This window comes from Pholcus phalangioides, unplaced genomic scaffold (assembly GCF_987345545.1).
Source record: "Pholcus phalangioides strain wild (caught in Gottingen) unplaced genomic scaffold, Ppha-v1.0 ptg000015l_1, whole genome shotgun sequence".
NCBI classification, from domain to species: Eukaryota; Metazoa; Arthropoda; class Arachnida; order Araneae; family Pholcidae; genus Pholcus; species Pholcus phalangioides.
The window spans coordinates 104,952,335-104,967,033 of NW_028301608.1; the positions used below are offsets into that span (position 1 = coordinate 104,952,335).

At 34.4% G+C, this 14,699-nt stretch overlaps 1 protein-coding gene across 1 annotated transcript in view; it reads right to left on the bottom strand.

Annotated features, from left to right (window-relative positions):
• Nucleotides 1-14,699, bottom strand: part of Hel89B (histone acetyltransferase 1) — a 54,517-nt gene that overhangs the window by 18,621 nt on the left and 21,197 nt on the right. Inside the window, exons 16-27 of the mRNA XM_089245021.1 lie at nt 11,889-12,047; nt 11,580-11,731; nt 10,062-10,242; nt 9,457-9,626; nt 8,771-8,864; nt 6,686-6,762; nt 3,915-4,032; nt 3,085-3,312; nt 2,639-2,734; nt 2,361-2,511; nt 1,310-1,416; nt 1,004-1,205 (exon numbers count right to left, since the gene is read on the bottom strand). Of these exons, the coding sequence (XP_089101147.1) occupies nt 1,004-1,205; nt 1,310-1,416; nt 2,361-2,511; nt 2,639-2,734; nt 3,085-3,312; nt 3,915-4,032; nt 6,686-6,762; nt 8,771-8,864; nt 9,457-9,626; nt 10,062-10,242; nt 11,580-11,731; nt 11,889-12,047 (1,735 nt within the window). The remainder of the gene's footprint in view (nt 1-1,003; nt 1,206-1,309; nt 1,417-2,360; nt 2,512-2,638; nt 2,735-3,084; nt 3,313-3,914; nt 4,033-6,685; nt 6,763-8,770; nt 8,865-9,456; nt 9,627-10,061; nt 10,243-11,579; nt 11,732-11,888; nt 12,048-14,699) is intronic.

The window sequence follows — 14,699 nt, forward strand, 5'->3', positions numbered from 1 at the left end:
AAAAAGCTGAAATCTACACATTGAAGTTGCTTCTGAATGGTCCCAATGATATCCATGCTAGTGAACCTTTTGATCCTTTTTAGTGATCCTTTTTATCAGCTATATTTTAGTCATCAGACGGTTTTCCAGGATAAGGGCTATCAATAGATTGGGCATTCATTTGACCTTCCAACAACTCCAGAAAAACTTTCAGATTTAGTTTTACACAAGTTCAAGCAAAGCCACTTGTGAGTAAATGGAATAGTTTACCTCTGCTTGGGGGGGGGGGGGGGGGGGTTGTACATTAACACGTTTAAAAAGAAATGCAATAAACATATTGGGATAAATCAAGAAGTTATCTATACTTCTAATAATTATATTGAAATTCTGTTGCTTTTGAAGGAAGCCAGCAGGTTTTTTTGTATCTTAGATTTAATGAAAAAACGGAAAAGGGAAACGTGAAAAAAAAATGCAGAAAAGTAGATGAAAAGTAAATGCAAGAAACAATGAAAAAGTGTTCAAATTTTTTTATTATTGAATAAATGTACTTTTAGGGATGAATGCCAATCCTGGGCATATTTTCTCAGCCATCTCATGGAGCATTTTGCCTGTTGTGGCCTTGTATTTGTACTTGTACTTAGATGAGACAACCATAATTTTTATAGGCAGTATGCATAGTTATATTTCATAATAATTATTGGTTTTTTTTTAATTGCTCTTATTGGGTTGCTGTATTTTTGATATACAGTAGTTCAGATATATATTTAACATATTTTTTGTGGACATATTTTTTTCAGCCACCTCGTTGGGCATTTTGTCTGTTGCTGCCTTTTTGTATTTATATTTGGATAGTTTTGAAAAACCAAGAATTAAAATTTTAACTCTCCAAAAAGTTACAAAGTTATTCCTACATGCCTGCATTGGAACCATTTAGTTGAAAGAATGTCTTTATAAAATAAAAAAGCATAAAATACAGGGGTTAACCAAAGGAAAAAGTCATTCTCGAAAATCTTGAAAAGGATACAATAAAGAGCTTCAACTGCTCCTTGTCTCTGGATGTTGTTATCAGTGGCACCAAGTTTCTTCAACACTCGGTCAAGTATAATATTCATAGTAGATACAGTGATGACTCTGCTCAAAACACCCAGACATCTAGCTGCCATATGACGAACCAAAGGAGCTGGATGATCAAGACACACACACATGTGAAGCAACCTGTTCTCAAACTAAAATGAAAAAAGTTCATGAACCCTCAAATTTAGATACTTCAATAAGAGAATAATCAAGATTTTTCTCAAAAAGATTCTCAAAGTAGTTTTATGGCAAATACCTCAATGTGACAATCAGGATGGATGAATGGAGCAATAACTTCCATAACACGTAGGCTACAAACCAGATCTTGAAACACACCTTCTTCATAGGAAAAGCATGATTCTCCTAGGAAAAACCATATCATATGTGTAATATACTATCAATTATAAATCTTCAGTTTTTTAACAAAAAACTCATTTTCGCAAATGGTATATTTTAATTCATGATTGTTTTCATAAACAAATATATATTAAGTTTTTACAAGATATACGGAAGACTGGATGTTGTGAAGATATTTATTATTTGAGATGTTAATTTTTTTTTTTTAAAGTTAGGAAAAACTCATCTCTGCCTCTACCGGGAGTCGAACCCGGGTCCCTCGATTGCCGGACGAGTGCTCTGACCACTAAGCTACAGAGGAGATAGAGATTTTCCTTCACTAGAGCGTATATATGAAGGAAAATCTCTATCTCCTCTGTAGCTTAGTGGTCAGAGCACTCGTCCGGCAATCGAGGGACCCGGGTTCGACTCCCGGTAGAGGCAGAGATGAGTTTTTTCCTTCCTTTTAAAAAAAAAAAAAAATTAACATCTCAAATAATAAATATCTTCACAACATCCAGTCTTCCGTATATCTTGTATTAACAAGTGGAGAGCGACATTCATGTCATATTAAGTTTTTAAATAATGCACATATGGATTTTGCTTTGTTCACAATATTTGTGAAGACAATTAAAGAATTATCAACTTTTTGGAGCTCTATATGAAATTGCATCACAGTATACCGATTATTTATATTTAAAGTATTTGATACAACATGATCATTTCATGCACTCTCATCATCATCTGACCAAAATTTATAGTATATATAGAGCCGATTTTACGAATTACACAAAAGCAATTGTGTCACAGCTAGAAATTCACAGTGAAAGACTGATGTGTTGACTACATGACTACTAGGTGGCTTGTGTCACACATAATGAAAAGGACAGCATAAAATTTCACTCTCACTCACACACACACACACAGAGAGAGAGAACATAAACGAAAAAAATCACTCTTCAAATATTTACCAGTGAGGTTTGGAAATACATATTTGGTGAGTGGATCAAATACAGTTTCCCATAACTTTGGCAGCTTTTTAGGTAATTCTACACCAAAGTGTTGAACAGCTTTGGTAAGAACACGTGTAGCCCCTTGTCGCCGAATATGTGTCTGTTGCACCTTTAAAAAATATTCACATTTTGATTTCACCAACATGTAAAAGCAGTAGAAATCCACATAGATGCAAAATAGTCCACACAAAAAATTAATAAAACATAATACATGAAAAAAAAAAACTCCGATTTACCTCAGATTCAAGAAAGTTTTCATCAGGAATTGAATCAGAAGGTAACAGTTTCTTGGCAACTGAATTGCATCGTCGTAAAACTAGTTTTTCAATAGACTAAGAAAAAGAAAATTAATATTTTGATAAAATTGTTACTAATAAAACTGATGTCAATGTTTAAACATGTCATGCACAATATGAAAAAAAAAGTTTACACATAAACACAAAAAATTGAATTTAGAAAGTTTAATTAAATAATGTTTAGTGGGCTGGTGACTGAAACACAATATTCATACTCTTGTGATTAATTAAAATTGTTATTGCAGTCGAACCTCCAATAATGGACACTCCTCATTAACGAAAACTTTTTTGAATTACGTCGACTGGCCTCAATGTATTTTCCTATCCATTAATGGACAATTATGTCCCAAGGGTGTTGGTCATGCAGTTCAAACAGGCTCGCTCACCTTTTGCATATTAATCAGTGATATTATTCCTTCTTCTTCCACGCATCCTTTTGCATTTTTTTCTTCATCTGAAGTAGCATTTGGCAAAGTTGATGACATTGTGTTTGGCTCCATACACAAATCACTGCATAAGAAATTTATTAGGTTTTTCAATATTTTTGGATTGGGACATGGTTCTCTCTGCAGACACAGCTCCATCAGCGTGACAATATGGCAAGCTGACATTTTCTATGAAAGAGAAAAAAAAATCACAGCAAGAAAACTTTAAACTAGAGTCACAATTGTGAAATTATATTAATATGAAGCACTGGAATTAATAAGGTTTCTTATTGTTATAAAACAACTTTCACACTGACATAAATGATAACCCAATTGACTGGTGTTCAATAAATAAGATCCTATTCTTTCTTATGGCACTTCTATCAGAATTAGGTATCATTTTAACACATGATCATATTTCTGATGGCCTCCACAAGCTTCCAAAATCTGTATGTGCAACTTCTGAGCTTTCTAAATGTGGACGCATCTTTCTCAGGCTCTCTATTTCACATATAAAATATACTGTTTTTATATGTGAAATTATTTAACAAGCTTTGTTAATTTTATTAAATTCAATAGAAAACTTGAAATGAGTTGAAAACTCAAAAGTTCTCATGCCTCTTAAAAAAATTTTATGCATCTTTGGGAGGATGTACCTCACAGTTCAACAACCAGTCCTGTAGCACAGATGAGTAATACAGAGTGGTAGCAGTAATATTTTTTAATTAGGAAAATATATGAAAGAATATCACTACCCCACACAAAATCATAAATTTATCGCAGAAACTCACTTGGAACAGCTCATTCTCTTCATATTTGATGGAATCCATTAGAGGTCGTATCACTGGATTCAATTTCTCAGGCAGATGGTGCATACATACCAAAGCTCCGGCTATAGCAGCTTGAGCGCTGAAATCAAATAGCAAATAAATTCAAACATTTTTAAATAAAAGGTTAAATGAAATATTCATATATATATATTGTTACGACATATGAACAATAGATGGCACATATTTCTTTACTTCTGTGACGGCATTTGCTACTAGTTTCGATTTGTACTTGCACTGAGGGAAAGAAAACTGGACTGACACGATTATTGGACAAATTTCCTCCTCCCCATATAGTGCTGCCACTTTCTAGGAGCTACGAAAACTCTCGAGAAATTTCTCCGAGCCTATAAAAAGCAATACTAGGAATGAGAATGAGAGAGAGACACTCTATGAAAAGTCAGTTGTAATTGAACTTTGCGAGAAAGTTCTTCGATCTCTGATTAGGTCATTTTTTCTCTGTTTTCATCTACCTTTCAATATTTGCTGTGGTGGTCGAGTGGTTATAGTGACGGACTCGCGATGCGAGGATCCGGGTTCGAACCCCACAGTGGTGGTTAGCTGAAGTTGGTTTTCTGTGGTTCCCAACTTCAAGGCGCAAATGCGAGCCAATCTCCCCGTTAAAAAGTCTCGCCACAGAGAGCAACATTCCTACAACGATAAATCATTCAATCATAACACTTCACTTATAGTTAGAAAAACTTGTGGCAGATGGCAGCACTACACATAACAAGCATTACAGAGAAACAACAAAAACTTCACGTCAGGTTTCACTACACGTGCACGCACATTCCCGCATGTACCGATTCGTTGGGGGGGGGTTCCCGCGGGGTGGGGGGTGTGGGTGGGGTGCATGTGTGGTGTACCAGTAGTAGGTAGGGCCTCCAAAAAATGGCTCGGGATCCATGATGTTCTTAAGTCAGCCACCTCGTTGGGCAATTTGCCTGTTGTGGCGTTGTATTTGTATTTAACTTGTAAATACGTGTAAAATTGCTGTTCTGTAAATAAATCTCGTTTGTCCATCGAACCCCTTCTTGTTTTGCAATCTTGGTCTGGTGAAAAAGTATTCGTAACAATATATATATATATCACAGACTAGACTAAACACATTGTTGGTGGCATGCGATTCGATCAATCCTCAATTCCCTCACATTTTTGTTATGAACCTTGACATACCACGGAATCAGATGTCCCACTTTCATTATGTTATCCCATAATTTGATTGAATTTATGAAAGTGTTTTTATAGGTCCAGTTGCAATGCAGTTACGCTATAACAACATGAGGCGGACAATTCAACAGCTTAGTTACACAACTTGTAACATTACCATTTAGGCCCCAGCGGAAATCGTCCTTATCCTAGTCATTTTAATAGATTTTAGTTTGTTTTACCTTTTTGGTCTCCTGGATCGATCGGCGTGATCACCGATTGGCCACCGTCTTATTGGTTGTCAGATTCTATGTTATATTTTTTACAGTATTTCCTTTTCTCTCGTGAGGTTATGTAAACTGGACGCAAGCTCAATACCGCACCTTCGACCTAGTTCTTTCATGAAGCATTGTGGGAACACTCCTGTATAAAAACCAGACAGATCTGCACGAACACCTACTTCCTCCGACTACTTCTTCCGACTAACTTCCTGTCTTCATCACTCAGACGTCACGCCCTGTTGAGGTGTGAGCCAGATCATCTCTCAGTTAAAACAATGTGTTAAATTTGGGAAGGTGTGCCTTTGGCACTTCACAAGTCTCATCACTTTACTTCATGAGATAGTCAAACCTTGTTGTGATCCCGTTGCCTACAGATTGATTAGTGGCCAGACCGGCTACCCCTGGATGTCCGCCTCCAGTTTCCTACGCAGTGGCGGATCTGTAGCCTCAACACATGATTGTCTGAACCTGGTGTCGGGGTATCTCCTGCCATGATATATAGAAGGCCATTGATTGACTGAGACATCTTGGACTGTCCTGTGGACAATGTGAACTAATACGTGAATAAATGGACATAGCGGTGAGAGCATTCTATTTTATTGTCTCATTGTAATGTCTGAGAGAAAGGGCTAATTGTGATAATTGTTTGTTAAAGTTAATAGAAAACTATAAATATTTAAACTATACTAATAGTTAATAGAATAAATATTTATAGTTAACTATACTAATAGTTAATAGAATAAATATTTATAGTTAACTATACTAATAGTTAATAGAATAAATATTTATAGTTTAACTAAAGTCTTGTTCCATTCATTATTGTCATCCATTCAATGATCACTGGGGTAAAATTGATAAAAAAACTGGGGAGTGCAAGGTAAACGTTGCGAACTATCAAGTCCCATGGACTCTGCATAAAGGGGGCTGATGGGGGCTCCAACCCGATATGAATGCTTTTTTTGTTGGTTTTTTTACAATATAATTTTAATATAAAGAAGCCTGCGAAAAATTTTGGCCAGGGGATCAAGACCTCCTCTAAATTGGAGTTACTCCCATTCATGGGGGAAAATGTCACAAAATGAAACAAAACTCATTCTTAGAGCAAAATAGGTTTTGAAAAGGAATTTCGATAAATTCTGGCATTTTTGGGGATACCTTCATTATCCAGAACTTTGAAGTATCAAGATGCTTCTGCATTTTCCGAATATAATTATCTCAGCTGGATCATAATGATCACCTGTTTTGTTTTATTAAGACACAATAGGTTTTATAATGACTAAGATAGTGAGAAAAAAAAATACTCACACAGTGGTCAATGCCATTTGATCATGACTCGTCTGGTTGACACTTTTAATAAGTAATTTTCTCTTCTCGTCAAGGTTCTTCAAAAGAACATAAAGCAGCATATAAAAATTTCAAAAGTAAGTCTTTCAGTTCAATGTCAACACAGGTGAAAATGATGGCAGAAGAAAGGCATTAATTATAATTACCGTATTTTAGCATGTATAAGGAACCCCAAGTTTTGGGCTTTTATAATTTGGAAGAAAGTTTACAACAAAGGTATTTTTAAAATATTAAAAAAAAGTGTTTTTTTTTATTCATCACAGAGACCCCTTATCAAATTCCTTATATTTCTCATTCGATGCATCATGATCAGCTACAACAACTAGTTCATTATCATCACCAGTCACTCTTTTCATAAAGTGCAAGGAATTGAACAATTTGTTAATATCTACGATACTATCTAACCGTGTATAGGAAACCCCCCCCCCTCGACTTCAGGGACCTAATTTTGGGAAAAGGAAGATTCCTTGTAGATGCTGAAATACAGTAATTAATTGTTACACACACATTGTATTGTTTGCACATCATATAGATACAGTGGAACATCGGTTAACGAGCAGAAATTTTGAACAAATTTTGACTTGGTTAACAAGCGATGATTCCCATTAGGAGCAAAAATTTCGCTGTTTGTGTTATTCATTTTCAGGCCATCACAACTGAGCTGATGGTTTCTTGATTTTGTCCTCACATGTTCTGTGGAATTTAAAAGTAATATTTTCCTTCCACAGTCTCCAGTTAGTGTAATTCACTCAAAAAATTAACACAATTGCAAGCATGACCGTTTACGACACAAAACTAGATACAGCATTGCAGCCGCACGTATGTGTACTTGGAGTTATTTAATTTAGAGGGGGTTAGTTCATGAACAGGAGCCAACATTTGTCGAAGAGATTGTGTTCATGGGGAAGATCATAGGACTGGAGGTGCATGAAAATGATATTCAAGAAGTGGTCGGCTGAAGTTATTTTTCTGTGGTTCCCAACTTCAAGGCGCAAATGCGAGCCGATCTCCCCGTTAAAAAGTCTCGCCACAGAGAGCAACAGTCCTACAACGATAAATCATTCAATCATAACACTTCACTCATAGTTAGAAAAACTAGTGGCAGATGGCAGCACTACACATAACAAGCATTACAGAGAAACAACACAAAAAAACTTCACGTCAGGTTTCACTACACGTACACGCACATTCCCGCATGTACCGATTCATTGGGGGGTTCCGGGGGGGGGGGGTGTGGTGTAGTAGTAGGTAGGGCCTCCAAAAAATGGCTCGGGAATCCATGATGTTCTTAAGTCAGCCACCTCGTTGGGCAATTTGCCTGTTGTGGCGTTGTATTTGTATTTGTATAAGTAGCGGTAGAACATGAGGAGTTGATCCTAGATAACCTGATGGATCTCTTTTGCACACAACAGCAAGAGTTTATGGACAGTATCTCATTTGAGGAAGAGAGAAATGAGGAGAAGTATTTCACTTCAAACGAGATTAGAAAGATGGATGGATTGTGGGAATCTTCAAAATTTTTCAGAAAAGAACCACCTAAATAAAGCTGAGCTGTAGCAGTGTGAGAGTGATGAATCTATCCAACAATACAATTTCCCATTTCCTTAAAATCCTAAAAAGAGGGCAAAATCAAGTGTCACTTGATTGGTTCTTTTTCAAAGTCACACAAAAAGAATTATCTTACGAAGAACAGAGTCTGTTAAATCATCCTAAATGACAGTCCTCTCTTATTGTTTAGAGTTGTTAATTTGTAAATATTGTGATATTGTATGTTTACAGCATTTTTTATTTTATTATATATATTTTATCGTGTTATATTATTGATTCAATACTATTTTTATCAGCAACTTTTATGTGAATGAATAATTGGGGAACAAATTATCAAAGTTTCCATTATTTCCTATGAGGAAGTTTGATTCAGATAACGAGCACATTGGCAGAACAAATTAAGCTCTTTAACCGGAGTTCCACTGGAAGTATCTAAGTTCTAGCAAAATTGAGTAAATAGCAAATCATTATAAACGTTTTAGTTTACATTACACTCACTTCCAGATTTTTTGGCTTCAATTTAATGGTTGAAACAGCAGAATTAAATGCTTCGGTAGTAAGATTGGTGATTTGTTCAAATGTAAACACAGACCTATAAAAAAAATCAAGTTATTTTTTTAGATTGTATCTAGACCTTTTCTTAAGAATTAACAAACATCATATATTCACTATATCTCTAAGGATCTATTGTCACCATAATGAAGGCTGTAGCAGGCTGAGAATATAATTATTACCATTACTACTTAAAACGTGTTCTGAGTTGTATGTGTGGTTCCTAATGTATTTTTGTTGTCAGAGTTGTGCTTGTTTGGTGTACTTGCTGGTGCTGCTATCTGAATTCCATATTTTGATGAGATCATGCTTTGCAAGTATCACATTGTAGGTATGTCTACTCTCTGTGCAGAGACTGTTTCAAATGATAGGATGGCTAGCATCCTCATCAACTAATAATAACTGCACACATTATATTCTCTGAATAAAACACCCATAAAACATGATACAAACATAATTTAACCATTAAACTGCAAAAATAGCCAGAGATATACCTTTCTGTATATGCAAGAAAAACATTTCCTTTATCACAAAAGAACAATAAACAATTCAACAAAGCTCATTCATCCACAATGAAAACAGTTCAAGAGTTGAAAATATTGAAACAAAATATAAATGAGAAACCCACATACCCGGTTTTATAAGATTCATCTAATGGAAAATTATAGTGCTTTAGAAGGGAAATGAAATCCTTGCAGTCCTGCTGCATTCTTGTGAAAGCTATGGCTATTTCGTCATAATACACATTCTCATTCAAACAGTCAAGACAATGAACTTTGACAGATAGAGGTATGCTGTGAGTCTATAAGAGACAAAAAACAAGAAAAATTAATATTTGTTCAAGAAAATAGTTCTTCAGACAATCATGCACATGATTAATCTTAGCAGTGCACAATCCTTGTCTGCAAAAGCTTGAAGTTAAGCTATAACTGTAACAATGTCTAAAACATGAAATTTTTTAGAGACAGCCAAACCTATAAGAAATGGAATGATAATTTTCCATTGAAGACGTGTTTCAATTTTATAAAAAAAACATAAAAGCACTAATCATAAACAGGACTAACTTTTGATTCCATACAACACAGATTTCTGTCTCACAGAGTAATCACCTCAGGTTTACCTACAAACCTTCAATTACCTGTTAGTAATAATCTAATTATTTAAAAAACACCAATGATAAGAAAACCAAGCAATAAATATCATTTCCACAAAGGGAAAATTAAAATCATGCTCTTACCTCATCATTTTTTGCCCATTCACTCATTACCAAAGATACACCAAGTCGTTGAAGAGCTGACTTGTAGTTTAGATGAAAAATCATCAATTTGGCAAATGCATCAATAGGTAGTTCTTGTTCAGGAGTAGGAATAATATCTGGGACATATTTTGCCACCATGGAGAGCAACAAACCAAGAAACCTGCAAATTTTTGAAACAGATTATGATTACTTAACAATTTAGCAGCAATGTTCTGATTCAGAGCTATGAGGCAGGATTTTTATAAACAAAAGACGCAGTGAACCAAAAAAAATTAAATAATTAATGTGGAGTTTATTTTCAAAAGGGGACATATTTCAATTTTTTTTAATTCATTTTCCAACCGTTTTTCAATGTTTGGGATGAGCTCTATCGGATTATACAACAATGGTTACTCTAATGGAAATATTTTTGGTAAAACTTAGAATGTAAAATTAGTTGATTTTTCTACCAAAAGGGAAAATATCCATCTCATTCATTTAATTTGTGGTTTTTTTGGTAGAACCTTGGCTCTCTGATGTTTTCATTTTTATTAATCACAGTTCAATAAAACCTCGAAACAACACTCATGGGACCCAAAATTTTGTCCACCAACGAGGAGCATCCATCAATGGATAGTAAAATATTTATATAAAAAGTCCAGTTTATGTAAATTCAAATAAGTGAACAATAGTGGAGATGTTAACTAATGACAGTGTCAGTTATGAAAGATTCCATTATAGAATGATCATAATTCTTATATTAATGATGAGAGAGCAATAAGGGTACTTTCCTAGGCTAGATAAAACCTTCTGGAATCAACAGGTGACGTAGAAATTTCCAATTTTTCAGACTTGACCAGCTTTAAATTTTAATCAAAAATTAACATTTTAAATTTTCTGTCAAAATGAAACATTTCTGAAATTCAGATGTGGATAACTCCCTTGAATGTTAATCAAGAAACATAGTATTTAAATGTTCTTCTACCATTCCCACATGCTACCTGTTGGGCTATTTTCTACTTTTGTAAATCAAACATATTCCTCTGGAAAATATATTTTTTACTTAAACTGTAAATAGCAAAAGTGGAAATGTTCCCTTTTGAAAATAAGCTCCTCAAATACCTATCGATTCAACATATTATTATTTATTGAAAATTTTAAGATCAACAGCAAGGATCTCCAACACAGTCTTGTCAGCCATCTGTAGCCGAGCCAAACATTTCAAAAATTAACTAATTATTATAGCTTACTAGCGATTTGTATATTACTTATACTTCTTATATTTTTAGTTTATTTTTTGGCAATTACTTAATTTGTATATTACAAAATTAGCATAGCTTAGTGGCATGCTGTCATCATTGAAAATCTCAATGCTGGCCATGCTGCATGAAAGGTTGAAGACCCTTGATCTACAGCAAAATGTCAACACAGTTAGCATATTTCAATCAAATCCTCTAAGTTTATAAAATTCATCATGAATTTTTATAAAAAATATAATAAACAAGATTCACGACTAACTTTGAAGCAATGACTTTTGCCCGTGCAGCACTTTTCTCCCGATCTTTACAGCTTCCAGATGGCCCCTCATTTCCTCCAATGAAAAAATATTCAGGTATGTCTTTCTGCATACTATTCAAAGAACCTGACTTCCTAGATGATTTACTAACAACCTTATTAAAAATAAGAATTATGATATTTTCTGACAAATCAGTATAATTAAAGTATTTAAAAAAATTATGGAGTGCATGTGAAAATATATATATATATATATATATATATATATATATGATCATATAATGATAAAGAAAAATGATCTGTTCTTCATACCTTATTTCTGTTATGAATGTCCAGCCAAGCCATATTTGATGTAGGATCTATGGGAACATTATATGGCTGCATAAGCATTGATAACCAATGGCTAACAAATGGAAAGCAAGCTGTCATTATCACAGTTGCAGGGGAGCTATCCAGAATGCTTTTCCATGCCTGATAAAATAAAAAAAGTTTATGTAATAATAGAATAAAACATGTTCAATAATAAAGAAATAAGAGAGTTCATTTAATATGTGATTTTGAATAATAAGAGTGCAATATCCTGTGCTGCAACTAAATATAATCAAATCCTTTTTTAAATTTTAAATGAATACCATTATAGCAAGAATCTCATTGTAATAAAACTTTTCTAATCATTAAATAAGTTTGCATAGGAACAATGCATTACGAATTCTGATATTGCTAAATAAAAAATCTGTTATAACAAATTCTAAACCAAGTTTCGGAAAATCAAAAAAAAAAAAAAAAAGTACAGAACATTCCAAAAATTATTCCACAAAATTGGTTTCAGAGAAGTAACTTGCTGAAACATTGGGGAAGAATGGTTGTTCTACCATGGCTTGTGGGGGAGCAGCAAGAAATTCTAACCAATATAATGAGTGAAAAAGAAATCAAATAAGCCAATGCTACACATTATGAATATTTAATACTTCTGTTTTAAAATGAGCGGCATCGGAAAAAAACAGTTTCTAAAGAAAAACATTTCTGAAGTTGATGCTGGAGTAAATAAAAACAATGTGGCATTGACATATGGCATATCTCCCTCTACTCTTTCAACATTTCTCAAAAATCAGACTAGGTTGAAATTTCAAATTCAAACTGCAGTTATATGACCGCATGGAAAGAAAAAACTCCAAAAGACTAGACTTTCAAATTTTCAAGATGTGGATGTAGCTGTCTTCATAGGACATTCATTCAAGACATTTTACACAAATATACATGGTTTCAGAACATTCATTCCTGAAATGTGCTAGTTACCAGCCCACTCATATGAGATAACACTTTGGAATTTGCATGTGCTTTTTTGAATGTGAAATATTTGAAGTATTGCAAGCGTTTGAGCACAAGTATACTTTAGGGGAATTTGTTGATTTTTTTCGTTTCCACACACACTCGTACGAAAAATATTACAGATTATTTGCCTCAAATATGTTAAGTAAGTAAAACCTATCCAAAAAAATTTCAATGCCCAATTATTTCAGTTGCTCTCTTTGAGTTATTTTAAGAATTTATTTCATTATTTTTGTTATCCAGAACATAAATAAGTAATTTTTTCCTTAGAATCAAATTCCACTACAATGAAATTTTTAAACAAAATATTAAAATTTTAAAAATCAGAAATTCCTTTATAATGAAATTTTGCTATAGCAAAGTGGTTTCTTCAGTTTCTTGGAGTTCATTATAACAGGATTGTACTGCAATTAAGCTGTTAGTTGTTTGGCCACTTTAATACTGTGGTATACACTTTACTTATGTACTTTAATACGTGTGGTATTCAATTATGAAAAAAACTAACAATATTTATTATTTCTATTAAGTATAACTTTTTTTTGTAGGAGAGACACTTTTCCAGAGGATATGTACAAAGAACTAGCATGCTGTGGGAAAACATCCCATATAATTATCCCAAGTTTTGATAAATGCAGGGTTCCCAGCAAATTTGCTGGATTCCGACAAAAACTAAAAAACTTCTCAGACTTTCCCTAAACAAAGGTATAAAGAAAGAAATACAGTGCAAAATCTCAGCCTTCCCAATGTTTCCCTAAACAAAGGTATAAAGAAAGAAATACAGTGCAAAATCTCAGCCTTCCCAATGTTTTAAGTTTCAGTTCTTTTCCTACACAGAAATTCTTCCTCACTTTCATAAAATATTTACGAATTTCCCTAACTTTTCAGGTCGCTGGGAACAATGAAATAAGACTGATGACACAAGCCCACACAACATTTTAATATGATCGTAGCTGTGACGGTGCCTAATCTTTCATACAGTGATGAGATGTATACTCAGTGGCCAAAAAATTAGAAACATCCCCTCGCTCAAACTTAGACTTGTCCATGCAGCACATGCGCTGACATAATAAACCAGATTTGGTGATAAATAGCTTTCTTCTGGTCATAAGCACAAGTCAACATTGCAATTTGCCTGTACATGGGGAAAACAAGAGATTTGAGTGACTGAACACGGTATCATTATAGGTGATAGAAGGAGAAGTTCCAGTATCACCGAAGCTGCTATCCTTCTTGGCTTTTCTCATACAACAGTATATTGAGTCTTCAAAGAATGGCAGCTAAGCCACAAAACTTCGAGCGGAAAGTGGAATAGTGGGTGGAAATCACTTGTAAATGAAAGAGGTACCGGGCAACTGACACGCATTGAGTGCAGCAATAGAAGAGAGCTACATATCTGTATGCTCTACAAGACAGATCTTAAAACAAATTGGTTTCAATAGCCGACGACCAATAAGAGGCCCTTTGATTTCACTGCAAAACCGAAAAAAAAAAAGATTTCTGTGGGCCAGAGAAGGCCAAAATCGGACACTTGATGAATGAAAAAAGGTTGTCTGGTCTGATGAGTCAAAATTTCTTCTCCATGACATTGATGGCAAGATCAGGGTGTGGTGAAAAGCGGCACAAAGACATGGATCCTTCATGACACATAGCTGTTCAAGCGGGTGGCAGTATAATCACGGGATGGAGAGCATTTTCCTGGTATACTCATGGTCCCTTATTTCCATTTGAAACATACGCCAATGCCTACCTCCACATTGTTGCTGATCATGTGCTGGCCATAATATTTCCTGATGA